Consider the following 15,808-nt stretch of genomic DNA (forward strand, 5'->3'; position numbering starts at 1 on the left):
TCTAGTTAAATAAGTTTGATTACCAAAGTTAAAAGAAAAATAAACAAAAAAAAGGAAGAAAAACATAAATATAAATATATATTTATTTATAATAATCTGAACTAGGCTGAGTTATCTGACCGAACAACCGATTTTGTCAACAATATTACTAGTTTGTAGTTCTTTATAAACATTTGAGCTAACACAAATAAATATATAATGTAATATAATTTATTAAGTAATAATTACAATATTTATTAAGTAATAATTACAATATTTATTAAGTAATAATTATAATATCAGTGTAATTTAAATTTAACTTTGTTGTTATGCTAGTACTACTCGTACAATTTAATACTCTAGTGGGACAAAGATTACAACAAAAAATTATCGGTTTAATACTTTATACTTAAGATTTAGTTATTTTTATCAGATTTAAAATCTTGCTAGGCTACTTAACGCTTACAGAGGGGGCTTTGTAACATGCTTCAAAATTAGTCGACAAAAACATTTTCTCCGTTTTGCAATTAAATCAAAATTTAGTTTTTTTAATTTTTTTTTGGGAAAGGGAAAGGGCCACTTTTGGCGATTCTGGGAGGATAATGCCGAGTCTTGTTAGCCCGGAAGTGGAGCTTGCCATCAAGGGCTTCATTCTCGACCAGGAGAAGATGGCCGAGGTGGTCGAGCGCATGACCAAGGAGCTGAAGATGGGCCTGGCCAAAGACACGCATCCGCGAGCGGTGATCAAGTGCTTTGTGACCTACGTACAGGATCTTCCCACGGGCAAGGAGCGGGGAAGGTATTTGGCCTTGGATCTCGGTGGCTCTAATTTCCGGGTGCTCATGGTGACCCTGGCAAGCGATTCGGCTGGGGAAACCATATCGAAGAGCTATGACTTCCCCAAGTCCCTGATGACGGGTTCGGGCAAGGCACTGTTCGACTTCCTGGCCGAATGCCTGGCGGAGTTCTGCAAGGAAAACCGCGTGGAGGACGAGACCCTGCCACTGGGCTTCACCTTCTCGTTTCCCTGCCAGCAAAAGGGTATTGCCAAGGGCGTCCTGGTGGCCTGGACCAAGGGATTCAGCTGCGAGGGCGTGGTGGGCAAGAATGTGGTGAGTCTGATTGATTTATAAATATCGCATCGATAAGAAATCAAGCGATCGAAACATCGATATGTGAAATTCCGATAACCGATATTTTCCTTATATCATATCCGAGTTTTCCTCTTACTCCCAAGGTGACCCTTCTCCAAGAGGCCATCGAGCGGAGAGGGGATGTGAAGATCAACACTGTGGCCATACTCAACGACACCGTGGGCACTTTGATGTCCTGCGCCTACCACCATCCCAACTGCCGCATAGGACTGATCGTGGGAACCGGCTCCAATGCCTGCTATGTGGAGAAGACCGTCAATGCCGAGTGTTTCGAGGGATACCAGACCAGCCCGAAGCCGTCCATGATCATCAACTGCGAGTGGGGCGCCTTCGGGGACAATGGTGTGCTGGAGTTCGTGCGCACACCCTACGACAAGATAATCGACAAGGTCACGCCCAATCCCGGCAAGCAGACCTTCGAGAAGTGCATCTCGGGCATGTACATGGGGGAGCTGGTGCGCCTCGTTGTCATCGAAATGATTAGCAAGGATGTGATGTTCCACGGCGACAAGTCGCAGAGGATCCAGAAGGCCTGGAGCTTCCCTTCCTCCTATATATCCGACATTGAGAGCGATCCGCCCGGGGAATATCGGGCCTGCAACAAGGTCCTCAACGACCTGGGCATCATCGGCAGCCAGGAGTCGGACAAGGAGGCCCTGAAACTCATCTGCCAGGCCGTTTCCTCCAGATCCGCCAAGCTATGCGCCTGCGGCCTGGTCACGATCATCAACAAGATGAACATCAACGAGGTGGCCATCGGCATCGACGGCAGTGTGTACCGCTTCCATCCCAAGTACCACGAAATGCTGCAGTTCCACATGAGGAAGTTGCTCAAGCCGGGCGTCAAGTTCGAGCTGGTCGCTTCCGAGGACGGATCCGGAAGGGGAGCAGCTCTGGTGGCGGCCACTGCCGTCCAGAACACGGCAAAGCTATAAGCCATGTGCGTTGGGGCAGGCTAACCAGCTAAATTTATTTTAATAGTCACCGAGGTTTATTGGGATCAATACCCGAAAAACCTAGTTGAAAATACTTTATTAATAACTATTTTACCATCAATAAAAAAGCAGGAAATAAGCAAAATATTCTCGAATGTATTTTGTTGTTAATACAAGACACACTCAGAAATCTATCGATTGAAAGCAAAAGAAAAATAAGTTCTTTATTGAAAATTTGTATTTTCTCTTTTTGTTTGAAGGGCTTAAAAAAACTGCTTTGGTGTAAACTGCTTCCTAGCGGAGACATATTTTCAGGAGATACAATCCACATTTTTGCCAGTGTCGAAGATATTCACCTTTTAGCATATACACATCTAGTGGAGACTTGCTCAACAGGTAGCGAAGGCCTCATCCAATTTTAGCGAATACACCGTCCTCTTTACCAGAGACCATATCCCTGGTTTTTTGTCCATTTAGCATTTTACCTGTTAAGAATTTTAACAGAGGGTGTGCAAGAACTGGAGTGAGAAGATAACAGTGTCAAGAAAATATCGTCAGAGATGGAAAAGCATCAAAAATCTCTGCCAAACATCGATAGGACCTATATTTTGAAACATCGATGACATCGACGTTGGCATCGGTATTTCCCCATCTCTAGCGGTGAATTTCCGTGTTTGTGGTGGGTTTCTGTTTTGTAGTGAAATGTTAGCGAAGCGTCGAACTAACAGAAAAATGTTAGCGAAACGTCGAACTAACAAAAAATGTTAGCGAAACGTCGAACTGCCAGTGAGATGTTAACAGTGGCAAGGAACATTTTTAGACATGGACAAACATCGATTGCCGCGCTTAATATCGATGTTATTGACATCGGCATCGGTATCGACATTGTCATCGACGCTTCACCATCTCTAATTTCTCTCTCTCTTTCTCTTTTCTGCGACCACGTTTCCGATTCGACGTCAAAATGAACGCGACCCTGCCGATTTCCAAGAAACGCAAGGTAAATGGGTGAAAATTGCCCAGGAATACCTCCGGGACACAGTCCTGGTGCAGCCCGTTCGTTGTTTTCCCGGGGTTTTGTGAAAAAAGGGGCCGGAAAGTGCTAAGACCCTGGAGGTTCGGTGATAACCTCAAAGCGGATGGGCGTCCCAATCATTTTGGCAGCCAGCAACGCGTGGTGAAACAATAACAAGAACGAGGCGATATATGGTTTTGGAATCCGTGGTAACATTTGTCCTTGTTCTGCCCCACAGTTCGTCTCCGATGGCATCTTCAAGGCCGAGCTGAACGAGTTCCTGACTCGCGAACTGGCCGAGGATGGCTACTCCGGCGTGGAGGTGCGTGTGACCCCGTCCCGCACTGAGATCATCATCATGGCCACCAAGACCCAGCAGGTGCTCGGCGAGAAGGGCCGTCGCATCCGGGAGCTGACCGCCATGGTCCAGAAGCGCTTCAACTTCGAGACCGGCCGCATCGAGCTGTACGCCGAGAAGGTGGCCACTCGCGGCCTGTGCGCCATTGCCCAGGCCGAGTCGCTGAGGTACAAGCTCACCGGAGGACTGGCCGTCCGCCGTGCTTGCTACGGCGTGCTCCGCTTCATCATGGAGTCGGGCGCCAAGGGCTGCGAGGTCGTCGTGTCCGGCAAGCTGCGTGGTCAGCGTGCCAAGTCCATGAAGTTTGTCGATGGCCTGATGATCCACTCGGGAGATCCGTGCAACGACTACGTGGAGACCGCCACCCGTCACGTGCTCCTGCGTCAGGGAGTGCTCGGCATCAAGGTCAAGATCATGCTGCCCTACGACCCCAAGAACAAGATCGGGCCCAAGAAGCCGCTGCCCGACAACGTGTCCGTCGTGGAGCCCAAGGAGGAGAAGATCTACGAGACGCCCGAGACCGAGTACAAGATCCCGCCGCCCAGCAAGCCACTGGACGACCTGTCCGAGGCGAAAGTTTTGTAAACCTAGTTTTACTGTTCATCCAATGAGCGACTAGCTGAAGGAGTTGCCCTTAAATACAACAAAACGACAGAAACAAAACCAGCACCCATAATTCAATAAACACAACCACTAAGTAATAACCTGGAGAAGCACATAGTGCGAATCTCATTTGTGCAGTGCAGTGTAGAGTGCGAGGGTTGACCCAAAAGTTTGCCACTGTCCAGTGTCCGATGTCCAATGTGCGATACACATTTTTAGCAGCCATTAGTTTGACTTAGTGATTGAAACTCTCATAATAGATTTCTTTCTATTGCTTTTTTTAAGATAATTTCGTACTATTGCTATATTTGGCAAGATTAACATTGCGAAATTGCCATATTTAAATTATCTTTCAATATTTATATATTTTGTAAATTGAAATTAATTCGTTTTATACAAATTTAAGAATTTTATTTTATAGCACTCATAGAAATGATTTTCAAAACTTGCAAATTGAATGGGAACTCAGGACTACATTTTGAAAATTATCAAAAACTGACTAAATCTTCAAGCTTTTTGAGAGGAAATTGCGGGTTACTTACGCATGTTTTTGTTAACAATGTCTTTTTTAAAGGTTATTTTGAACAAAGATTGTTTTTGACAGGAACTTAAGTATAGCACCATAAAAACATTCTTGCCAAATTGGGGTATGTATTTTGTAATAAATTGAGGCATGTTCGGTTAATACAAGTGTAGAAATCCTTTTTGAATTATAAGGAGATTAATCTATTAATCGGCTATATTCTGTAGCGCCCATACAAATAATTTACCGAATTGGCAATGTGAATATAGGGGTATATTTTTAAATGGAAAAAGAAAAGTGAGTTACTTCAAAGTATATATTTTTTTAAATCGTCACTTTTGCATAGTTTTTTAAAATATGTATATAAGTGGAGATGTGAAAGTATTTAGAAAGGACATTTTAAATTCCCAAATGGCTAAATGTAATTTATGATCAAACTGCAAGGGTGTGTAAAGATCGGCTTGCCGAACTTAACTTCCTTGAATGTTTCACTTTGCCTCGCCGCCTTTTATTTCCATTTCTTGTGAAGCGGAAATCAGCGATTAAAACGGCTCACATTTTGTCCAGTTGCCTGCTGATTTATGAGGCTGTCCTTCGGGCAACATGAGTGTCCGGTGTGTGTCTGCGATTTTGTGGGACCGCTGATAACCCCGGTCCTCTTATTTATCATGTTGATATGTTTATTCCCCAGCTGGCACAGTGACACGGCCTCGGGCAATTGCAGCGTGAAAATCAACAATCGTTCAATTTATCAACATCTGCGAGATTATAACAGCGCGCGGGAGAAAGATTTGCTTTTTTCTTTTGCACAGAGCAGAGAGTTCGTGCCCGTTTGGAGCGGTTTGAAATCGCAGCTGCAGCACACGATCCTCAATCCTCGATCCCGATGACAAATGGCCACATGCAACACTCCTCCTCGCCCAGCAAATGGAGGTGGAGCAATTTTAGGAGGAGGAACTGGCGGCTTGTCTCGGCGGCATCACGCATCAAGTTGCGATTTGCGCCATAAATCTAAATTAGCCGGCTCGTAGGAGAGCTTCGGCGCGGTTCCTGGTCGGCAATGCGCTCAGGCTCCTCCACTTGCCCCAATCAATTAGGTGCACATAAAAGCAGACGAAACAAATTTCCAGGCCATCTGCTGCGACTGTGAGAAATTTTTCCTAGTCGCAATTGTTCTGGCCATTGTTGTTATTGCGAGATGGCGCGTTGTTGCGGTTCATTTCAACGCTGGCATAAATCATAAAGAACCTTTTAAACACGACTTTGAACGTATGATTTCAACACAATTTGTAAATAAATTAGATCGTGATTATGGCAACATCAATATCGCCAGCAACATCAACATCAGCAGCAGCGGCAGCAGCAGCAGCAGCAACAGGCATCCCCGCAGCAGCAACATTATTAACCGGCCAGTGTCTGGCATGTGTGGCTGCCATAGCTCTCCTACTAACTATATATTATAATGGCCTGAACAACAAAGCGAAACCAAAACAAAAACTCGACAATTGCCGTCAACAAGTCTGCAATGTCGGCAGCATTGCTGGTGTTGCTGGCGTTGCTAGTCCATGTTGCTGTTGTGCGCCAGAGTGCAACATGCATATTGTCTGTGGAGGCTGCGCAGGTTCATAACTCGCCTGTCAGCTGCCAGCCTGAGTTCTGACACAGCCAGCTAAATCAGGTAGGACACTGTTTTTATACACTCATTATCCATCCTAATAATATTCCTCAAAATCCCATTCATTTGTATGTTTGTAGAAATGGAAGTTTTAATTGATAGTTATTTCTCAAGAAGGTACCTTTTAAAGTTTTGTCCAGTTAAATTTTAAATAAATATTTGTTGAATTATTGCTAAAGGATTCGCAGTTTATTTAACTAATGTTTACGTTCGGATTTTCTTACCTTTTTTTTTTAATATCTTAAACGGAAAATGTCATCACTTTAAAAATGCTTTCTTGCAAAATAAATACAAAAATAATATATAATGACAGACTTGAAAACAGACCTTTTATTCAGGTCGAATTTAAGTTTAAGGTGAATTGGTAGTAAAACTTAACTATACTAAAAATATGAATATAAGAAACATAAAAAATATTAATTACCCCCAATACTTCTTGGAATGGCTAATAAAATCACAAAATTGATGGACCCCATTCCTCAAACATGCAGACAATAACAATGCATCGTAACTGTAATAGTTGCAACTATTTTTGTAAGGTTGTTCGAGCCTGACTATATTTGCTTTGATTTACCAACATTATTATGAGGTTTTGTGTCATGATTTTGCCATCATTATTTAGCATTAAGAAACGATGGCGCGTAATGTGTTTTTCATGTGAACTGCCAGGCCAGACGACATTTATCATCATCATCGTAGTCCCCATCAGATGGTGACTCCGCATGGATGTGGATGTTGGAGTTGCGGATGGCAATTGAAGCTGGAGCTAGGAAAGCTATGAAGCTGGGGAGTAATAGCCACGTTTACCGGCCTCCTGCACGATCGTTTGGAGTGAGGCGAAGGCTTCCTTGGCCGTGGGCTCGATCTCCTTGGCGGACAAGATGAACAGGTCCTCGCTGTCCGCCGGTCCACGCAGCTCATACGAGAAGGTAATGGGTATCTTCAGGTGGCCATGGGCCCAATCCTTTGACCCACCAGCCGACGGATAGATGGTCTCGTAAATGCTGCCGCTCTTGTAAACCCGACCGCTCAAGTCCCTGATCCTCTGAGCAGCCAGTTGGCCTATTTCCTTCAGATCCTGGTAGTTGTCCACGCGTATGGCGCTGTGTCCATAGGGAAACATGATCATCTGCGAGTAGCTGTGCAGCGCAATAAAGGTACGTATGCGATCGGTATGAACGTGCTGCTCGAGGAACCGAACCATCCTTTGGGTTTCCAGCTCGCTGCCAGCCGAGGGTCCCGAGTAGTCGTAGCGACAGGGATCTCCACTGGCGCCCGTGACGTTCCAGTGAAAGGGGAAGTTCCGGTTGAGATCCACACCACGGCAGATGCCGAAGAGAGCCCGGTTCTTGCGCCACATGCGATCGCCCTGGAAGGTGTAGCGATATCCATCGGGGTTTACGGTGGGAAAAATCAACCAGTTTTGAGAGCGGGCTAGAGCTTGAACTGCCGGATCCTCGGAGTTCAGCAGCTGGTCGATGAAATACGTTGCCGTGGCCGGAGCAATCCATTCGCGAGCATGGATGCCACTCTCCACAAAGACACTGGTCAGATTCTCCTTTCCGAAAGCGATCCTCACACCCTTGATGGGCAATCCCTGGGTGCTGGCACCCAGATCCACCATTCCAACCACATCGGGCCTCTTCTTGGCCAGACTCTCCAGCCAGGCGTAGATGCCCTCCAGCGGATGATAACGCTGCCAGTCGAACTGGTCGGGTGGTGTTCCCGCAGGAGCCACCTCGCGATAGTTGGCATCGATCAAGGACTGGAAATTGTGGTTCAGCACCCGGTGGGTCACGTTGTAGCTGTGCACCAGGTCATCGAAGTCGGCCACCTTGGCAGCCGTAACCATAATGGTCAGTTTTTGACCCACCGCTCGGGCATGCCCCATAAAGGAGCACGAGTCACTGGCCAATTCCAGGGCCTGAAAAATCCGGACGTGCTCCTCACTGGCCAGTTCCACTTGGTAGATGCGAGTGTGATCGTAGCGGGCTTGGACAGACGCTGGAACTGCAACTGGCCTCAACTCCTCATCCAGGGCACACTGATCCGCCTTGGTGCAGAAGCTAGCTGCCTTGGACTCCTGGAGTTTTACCACAACGGCGAGGACGAGAATCAGCAGGAGCGGCTTGGGAATCCATCGTCGTAACATCTTTAGTCTCGCACAGTCGAAATCTATTTAAATTTTTTCTATTTTCCTTTGTCTTACAGGGGAGGATGACAAAAACACAGAAGACAATGGCGATAAGGAAAAGTATGAAGCTAGAAAGCCGACCGACGGATACTTTGGATGGAATTTTAAGTCAAATAAAACAGGTGAATATTTCAATCAAACTCATTGCTTATTAAAGAAAAATAACAACAAACTAGTAAAATTTATAAGTAAATAATTTAATGAGAAAAATTTGATTTTAAGTAAAGATGACAAAGGCAATATAAAGGAGAAGTCTTCTCAAAAAGTATTACTCTTTTAATAAATAAAAAAGTTAAAAACTTTTTTAAAACTTGTATAGTTTAGACTTTTCATAAATTGTTTATGGACTAATGCCAGCCTAATACATTTTTTAAGGGTACCTACTCAAAGGGTATTAAATAATACGTTGAACTTGATATTGTGACATCGTCAGCAAATCTCCCATATATGTATGTGCACATGATAAGCTTCCCATCGAGCTTTCATTTTCAATTCATCTCTGTTCTGAGCCGATCTGCCTGATCTCCTGATCCCCTTCTCCAAGCCGGCGGGCAATCGAAGTCAACGATTTATGAGCACCTTTCATAACACTTCATTAGTTACATTTTTGGTAGAATTTATAGCGCAATTGCAATAGGAAAACGTTTAACGAGCTTGTTCTCGAGCGGGGAGAACGCGGAGCGGACCAAATTTGGTCGGGCAATTGCCTCGATGGCAACAAGTGGATGGCGCAACATGAGTCCAAGTCCCAAGTCCAGTGCCGTTTGCCATGTTACCATGTTACCAAGTTACCACCGAGTTACCATGTCGCCGAGTTGCGTCTTCGTTTTAACTTTGTTGCCAGCTCGGGAACCAATTAAACTAAATGTGTTCAAATATTTGGCGCTGCTAATGGAGCTTAAATGGTAATGTGGTCCAAGGTTTCAGATCATCTTCGGAGTCTGTATTACTATATTTCTAAACCAATAAATATGGGGGCTCATTGCGAAAAGTTTGGAACGCTGAAGAATCTTAAACATTACCAAAAGTTTTCCTAAAAATATTAGTTTAATTAAATGTATAATGCTTCAAGCCTTTAAGAAATGCAATTGTTTTCAAATTTAAGAACATTCTTTGAGAGCTTGTTTTACTCAATTACATTTTATTAGCAATATATAAAAATATTTAACATATCCAATTTAGTTTGCTGTTTAAATCTTTCAACAACTGTAAATAGAAAATACATTTTATTAATTGTTGGTAACTTTTAACTTATTTATTTTATGTAGAAGTTTTCTCACTCAATTTACAACTGCATAGCATGGTGTTATGCAACTGGCATTGCCACTCCACCATCGCAATCCATCCATCCATTCCGTTCATATACGAAAATTCATTTCTCTTAATTGACTTAACGTGACTTGGACTTGAGAAAAACCAATTACAAAGCCACATTAATATCTGGCAACAATTTGCTGCCTTTTGAGCAACACAATTTTGTGTCTGGCATGCAACCGAAATTTTAATTAAGAAAATCTTTTCAGGATTTGGGGGTGCAGGTTGTTTTGGCGTGGGCGGTTTATGCACAAAATAATCTTATCAAACATTTTGGCAATTAATTCGACAGAGTGACAGCGGGGTTATTGAGGGAGGGGGGAAATAGAGCCGCAAACAGAAGCGGCGGATTGGCCAGTTGACCATAAAAGCATTTTAATTTCTTAATTTACCAGAAACTATAAATCATGGCCTTAGGTGTTTTGGCCATATAATGTAAGCCACCTTGCAGTGGCATTCGCATTCGCACCATTTTCCACCATTTCGCAGTCGCTATGGAAATGCCTTCTATCTTTTCCTCTGTCACTCTATACACTTCAAAAATTAAAGCCTAAACTAACACTGAAAAATATGTGGGATCTTTACATTTTAGTTGCATTAAATATGTTATTATAAATCTGAAAATAGCTGAAATTTAAGATCTAGAAATAGGAAACTATTCTGTAGGCTCAAAATAATGTACAAGCTGATAAAGTTTACTTTTAATTCAGGACATTTAAAGACATTCGATTCTTGAGAAATGACAGTAAAAGAAAACAATAATTGTTTATACTATATAATACCAGAAAACTACTGAAGCAAAGATGTTTTGATTTACTCAATGTTTTTCCAAAACTGAGTGCCAGTTATTTCAGGATCCAAACAAATATGATCCATTTGGATCGCCATTCGACATCCTTTGATTTTCGGTGTATCTCTCATGGTAGCTGGGGTGTTGTAAAAATACCAAAAATACCTGGCAGCCGCGTTGGTCACGTCTTGGCCGCCTGTCTGGACCAGCGGCTTCATTAGGTGATGCTTGTACATATTAATTAAAATGTGTATCCCGCAGATACACTCGTATAAGTGCACAGGCGAGTGCCGTAGATGGCGGGCCACTAAATCATCTCCCCGACTATTGCGACTATTTGCACTGCTTTCGCATATGGAAATCGTTGCAACACGCCGAGTTTTCCAACTGTCCGCTATGTTTGCGTTAATTGGCAACACTTTCTTGGGGCTGGGCAGCCAAAAGAATGAAGCCAATTCAAATTGAACAATTACAATTACGGAAAAATCTTAGTTGGCTTGCAATTCCGTTTTTTATTTGTTTTTTTTTTTTTTGGCCACATAAATCAAGGAAACGTCAGAAATTTGCCATGACTTGTCGCGCGTCTGGGCTTTGGCCGCCAAATTAATGCAATTTTGTGTAAATTACTCATTAAAAACGAAATAAATTTCCAGTGGAAGGCATAAATCACGCCTTATAGAGCGGTACAAGCCACACACAAGCGGCAAATGGCAAACACCAAACAGCAAACAAAAAGCAAAAAACGAGCAGAAACCTCAGCGAAACAAAAGTCTCGATTACCCCGGCCAGGTTGTAAATGAAATTTTCATTTTGCCAGGCAATCGACGGGGTGCGATGGGGGGAAAACTCCAATTAGATATTTTATTGCTAATGTGAGCTTGTCAGATCGCCCGGGCCAGGCCTGGCCAACTCGAGTGTCCAGCTCGGCTGTCCAATGTGTTCGCCGCCTGTCTACATCAATTAAAAGCGCATTTGACAATGATATTTATACTTGGGCTCGGTCTTCGGGTTCGGGCTCCAAGTTCGGTAATTATAGATCAACTGCTCAACTGCTCTGGCCCAGCGGAAAAGTGTGCTCTCTTTAAATATATGTTACACACATTGGTTGCCAACGACTGGAATGATTGGGCAAATGGCCCGGTGTTGTGTGTGTTTTTGGGCCGACTCAACATTGTTACTCTAACAGCCAGTCAGTACGCCAGCAAATTATCAGCGGGCCAAAACAAATGTGAAAATGTTTGAATTCGTAACAAACATACTCTGTGGCCATATTTGTGTGCTACCAAACTAATGACGTGGCTCGCTTGCCAGTGTTTTAATTGTGAAATGCCGTGCAATAAATTGCAAGATGGCCAAAAACCGAATGAACCAGCTAGGTGCACCATGGCAAAAATCGTAGATAAAAGCTTTAAATTTTACCTCGTTATTTATTAATAGCGCTCTAGATGGTTTGTTTCGATTTATTGGCAAAACGGCTTTTGAAATAAAGATTCATCAATTGGAACACGGAGAAATAAAATTTATTTATAAACAAAAAATTAAAAGATCCCTGACTAACATTACATTGGAAAAGAAATGTTAATTTGGAACAACAGGTATCAAGATGTTATTTCGGGGATTGTGTACTTTTTTTTCAAAATAATAACTCTTTTATGTCAACATATTTTGGTTTTTTACCCTTAGTTAAGATTGTAACCTGTACTTTATACTTTTTTGCAACCCAGAAACACAAAAAACGTAGGTTTTTACCCATAGTAAAGTGGCCAGAGCGAGCCCAATATCCTGAGTGCAACTGCAATTCAATTACAGCTCAATTTCATGGCAGCAGCAGAGAGCCATGGCCATTTAGAGAGCACGGCGACAATTTGTTTATGGAACCGCCGCGGACTTTAAATGGTCCGGTGCATAAATCACTCGCTCTCAGCTCCGATCAACCCCGATTGTCAATTGGAAATACATATCGCCTGTAATTGGGAAGGTGGAGCAGGGCCCAAGACATCACCCACCAGCAACATGTTGCTGCTCCTCTTCTGCAGCCAGTTCAAAGCAATTTCTCATGGCAAAACAATTTGCATGGCTCTCTGATCCACTTGCAATTAGACTGGCGTGTTGCCCTCAGGGCAGCAGCAATATCAGCCATTGTACAGCAGCAACATGCCGCAGAGTTGCTAACTGTTGCCACTTAATTTCTTAATTCCCCATTGCGTGTTGTATCTAGTACTAATGACATTAGTTGCCGGTGTAGACTGGCAACAAAGCTAATGCTCTATAGGGATCGATTCTATTGCAACTGGCTGTGAAAAATGCCTTAAGATTAGTGAGTTTTCAGCAAAGTTTGTATTATCCTTAAGCCTGGCAACTGGCAGCAACAAGTGGCACATTGCATGCCCGCAACTCGCTTGCAACACACCAGCAACTCTAGCCATGAGCAGCTCAAGCCACTCATAAATGTGGCCAACACAAGGCAAACGCAAAACGACTTCCTGCTCCTCTAACATGTCATGGCGGGCCAACAAACATGCAACAACAGCACACATGTTGCTGTGGTACACTTGAAAAAATTAACGATCAAACACGAAAATTGTATGTGAAAATTTCAATATACATATGATTTGGGGTATATTGTTTAAACATTTTATTTCTATAAATACTGATGAATGAATCGTTTTATTAGTCGTTTTTTAAAATATAAACCAATTACCGAGGGAGATTTATATTTATTTATTTATTTATGTAGTTTATTTTTAACGAAATCCAAATTAAGGCTAGGATATATTTTTTTAAAATATTAGTATTTTCTTTCAATTCAAAAATTTATCTTTGAAGGGTTGATTTTTTCTGAGTGTAGCACCATATTTCATGCACGCAGTCGCCTCTTCAAAAAGTCGCTTGCTGCTGTTGCTGCGGCCTCTTCAGTCAATAAAAATCTCTGGCAAAAATGTTGCTTACGAAAATCCAACAACCAACCGCATGCCAACATGATTTTTCTTGCTTTTTCATTATTGTATTGCGACATTTTTGCGTTCGTTGCTGCTGCTCTGCGAAATCAAAGCACGCCAGCAGCAATAGCAACAGCTACGGCTGCATCGAAAAATGTGCGCGCGATAAATTTATGTTAGCAACATCAAATCGACGTAAATTACGCGACGCCTGGTTTCCAGGCTCCCAGTTAGCCAGGCGGCGCTTTGGCTGTTAAATTCTTGGCGCGGAGGGGGCAGACCAATCGGCAATCGTGGCCGAGACTGGGGCAGATGCTGCTCGAGAGAGCAAAGACGGAGTGACTCCAGCAACACATTAATTCACGCGTACTTAACACGACCAACGCACTGTGGGCAGAATGTCTTCTTCTTTGGCATAAAGAGTACATTTCATTCTTATTAAATAGGTTAACTTAAATTACGTATAAAACTAAATTACGATAAAATGACTAGAAAAAACCTTGCATAAATCGTAGTTTAGAACACAGCAAAAAGCCTAGATAGGTTCCCAAAAGCCTATAAGAACTATAAAAACTTGTTACTATTAAAGCTTGAGATTTTAAAATTTTTAACATAGAACCTTATATATTTGCCCATAGTGCACCGTGGCCATTCAGGTTGCTGCTGTTGCTGGTTGTCATCCCATCTGTAATACAAACGCATGCCTTGATTGGGGGCGAGGGGTGTGGATACTGCCGGCAAATTGCTGTTTGTAATTGATTTAAATACGTTGACGTTGCATGGCAAATAACTCAGGACCTCTGCTCGAGTCGAGTTGATTATATGGCCCGGACATTGCTGCTTAATTGTTGCCACAACCCCAGATCTTTCCCAAATTGCTAGCGCTTGATGCCAAGGCAATGCTGTGTGACTATGGCAGCCAATTGGCTTTATCATTATCCGCTGGCTGGCGTGAAAGCAAACAACGGAGGAACAACAGTCGCCAATTATCGTTTTGATTAATGCTCTCTGCCAAAATGGATTTTTATAAGCGCTTTTCACCATTTCTTCCCATCAATTATCATAAATACAAACAAATTTGCAATAAACTGCACAGCACGCAGTGGTGAAGGCAATTTTCCAGCCGGGTTAAAGGCAAAAAGCCATTCAGGCACAACAGCAACAGCATCACAGTACAGACAGCAACACCTCCGGTCAACAACTTCAATTACAATCACGTCAACATCATTTTCAACGCAACGAGATATATTTCTATTAGCCGAATTAATGTCAGCATAATTAATCACATCCAATAATGTTCAGCGGGCAGCAACAACAACAGCAACAGGCACACCGGCAATATCCTCAGGGTCAACAGTTCGTGTTGCACCTTTCCAGCGATTCCCGCGAGACCTTCACACTTTTGTTTATTGGCCACATTGCGTAGGTTGTAGCCATGGGCATTTTATAAAGCTTGGAACGAGGGGATCAGCGAAAAACTTTCTGGAGGCAACCGAGCTAATGCAATTTGATTGTTGGCCTGGTGTTTCGCCTGACCAAGACGAATTTCTTACCCAGATGATAACGCTGGCGGATTCATAATTGCAATGGCAGGCAAAGAATTAATCTTGGGAAATTGCTGTAACCAATATAAAACTTTTAAAGATGGTCAAAACCAGCAATTCGTATTGATATGGTATGCGATGGCCAATAGGGACATTGAAATTTTAAGAAAATATTGTTATGCGAAACAACGTGATTTGTTAAGAAATATTACCAGCCTAATACCAGATTATTCTGCTAATTTAAGTCTTGAAAAACTAAGAAGAGATTTCTTTAAAAGTTACTACAAAATCATTTAAAAATAATAACATACCAAAATGTTGCTCACTATCTTTTAATTTTATTTATATAACTGATTTTAAATCATTTTTCTTATGATAATGATTATAATATAATCACTATAAATTAAAATTCAAAATTCCTTCCAAGATTACGTTGTCCAATACAACTAGTTTCCTTGTCTTTATACAAGTCATGAAGCCTTGAGGTTTTTTCCTATCCTTCAAGATCTTTATAGCCACTCCATAATTTGTCTCCAGCTGTTTAAAGGCGTTTCCCAGTCAGATTCTGGATCACAAGTTTTTTTTTTCTTAAGTTTCTTGATTTATTTGGCATAATTTTTTTATTGGCAGTTTCAACACGTTGATGGCTATCAATTTGCACAAATTAAAAATTAATTGCAAATTTATGGCTTTTAATTTACTTATCGTTTGATTTATGCCCAACCATTGCCGCCGAAATACTTTATATGATTTAAAGCTCAGTCGGCCAGTGCGCAGATTTGTTT

General features: G+C 42.5%; 3 protein-coding genes across 3 annotated transcripts; 2 read left to right on the top strand and 1 right to left on the bottom strand.

Annotated features, from left to right (window-relative positions):
* Positions 1-444: 444 nt before the first annotated feature.
* Positions 445-2,215, top strand: LOC128252204 (hexokinase type 2). The gene is made up of 2 exons (XM_052979744.1): positions 445-1,091; positions 1,217-2,215. The coding sequence occupies exons 1-2, from the start codon at positions 582-584 to the stop codon at positions 2,066-2,068; spliced, it is 1,362 nt and encodes a 453-aa protein (XP_052835704.1). The 5' UTR covers positions 445-581; the 3' UTR covers positions 2,069-2,215.
* Positions 2,216-2,921: 706 nt separating this feature from the next.
* LOC128252205 (40S ribosomal protein S3) lies at positions 2,922-4,105 on the top strand. The gene is made up of 2 exons (XM_052979745.1): positions 2,922-3,068; positions 3,322-4,105. Exons 1-2 carry the CDS (start codon positions 3,033-3,035, stop codon positions 4,024-4,026), a joined length of 741 nt encoding a protein of 246 aa, XP_052835705.1. The 5' UTR covers positions 2,922-3,032; the 3' UTR covers positions 4,027-4,105.
* Positions 4,106-6,769: 2,664 nt separating this feature from the next.
* On the bottom strand, positions 6,770-12,598 carry LOC128252237 (zinc carboxypeptidase). Its single transcript, XM_052979803.1, has 2 exons — positions 12,547-12,598; positions 6,770-8,417 (listed from the first exon to the last, which is right to left on the bottom strand). Exons 1-2 carry the CDS (start codon positions 12,596-12,598, stop codon positions 7,018-7,020), a joined length of 1,452 nt encoding a protein of 483 aa, XP_052835763.1. The 3' UTR covers positions 6,770-7,017.
* Between the last annotated feature and the right edge of the window lie 3,210 nt (positions 12,599-15,808).

Source organism: Drosophila gunungcola, chromosome 3R (assembly GCF_025200985.1).
Source record: "Drosophila gunungcola strain Sukarami chromosome 3R, Dgunungcola_SK_2, whole genome shotgun sequence".
NCBI classification, from domain to species: Eukaryota; Metazoa; Arthropoda; class Insecta; order Diptera; family Drosophilidae; genus Drosophila; species Drosophila gunungcola.

What these genes read in the sequence shown, in the direction of transcription:
- LOC128252204 (XM_052979744.1), top strand. Translation starts at nt 582, where the DNA reads ATGCCGAGTCTTGTTAGCCCGGAAGTGGAGCTTGCCATCAAGGGCTTC. An exon ending in GCGTGGTGGGCAAGAATGTG is followed by an intron (nt 1,092 to 1,216) that starts GTGAGTCTGATT and finishes CTTACTCCCAAG; the next exon opens with GTGACCCTTCTCCAAGAGGC.
- LOC128252205 (XM_052979745.1), top strand. Translation starts at nt 3,033, where the DNA reads ATGAACGCGACCCTGCCGATTTCCAAGAAACGCAAG. An exon ending in CGATTTCCAAGAAACGCAAG is followed by an intron (nt 3,069 to 3,321) that starts GTAAATGGGTGA and finishes TCTGCCCCACAG; the next exon opens with TTCGTCTCCGATGGCATCTT.
- LOC128252237 (XM_052979803.1), bottom strand. Translation starts at nt 12,598, where the DNA reads ATGAGAAATTGCTTTGAACTGGCTGCAGAAGAGGAGCAGCAACATGTT. An exon ending in GGAGCAGCAACATGTTGCTG is followed by an intron (nt 8,418 to 12,546) that starts GTGGGTGATGTC and finishes AAATTTAAATAG; the next exon opens with ATTTCGACTGTGCGAGACTA.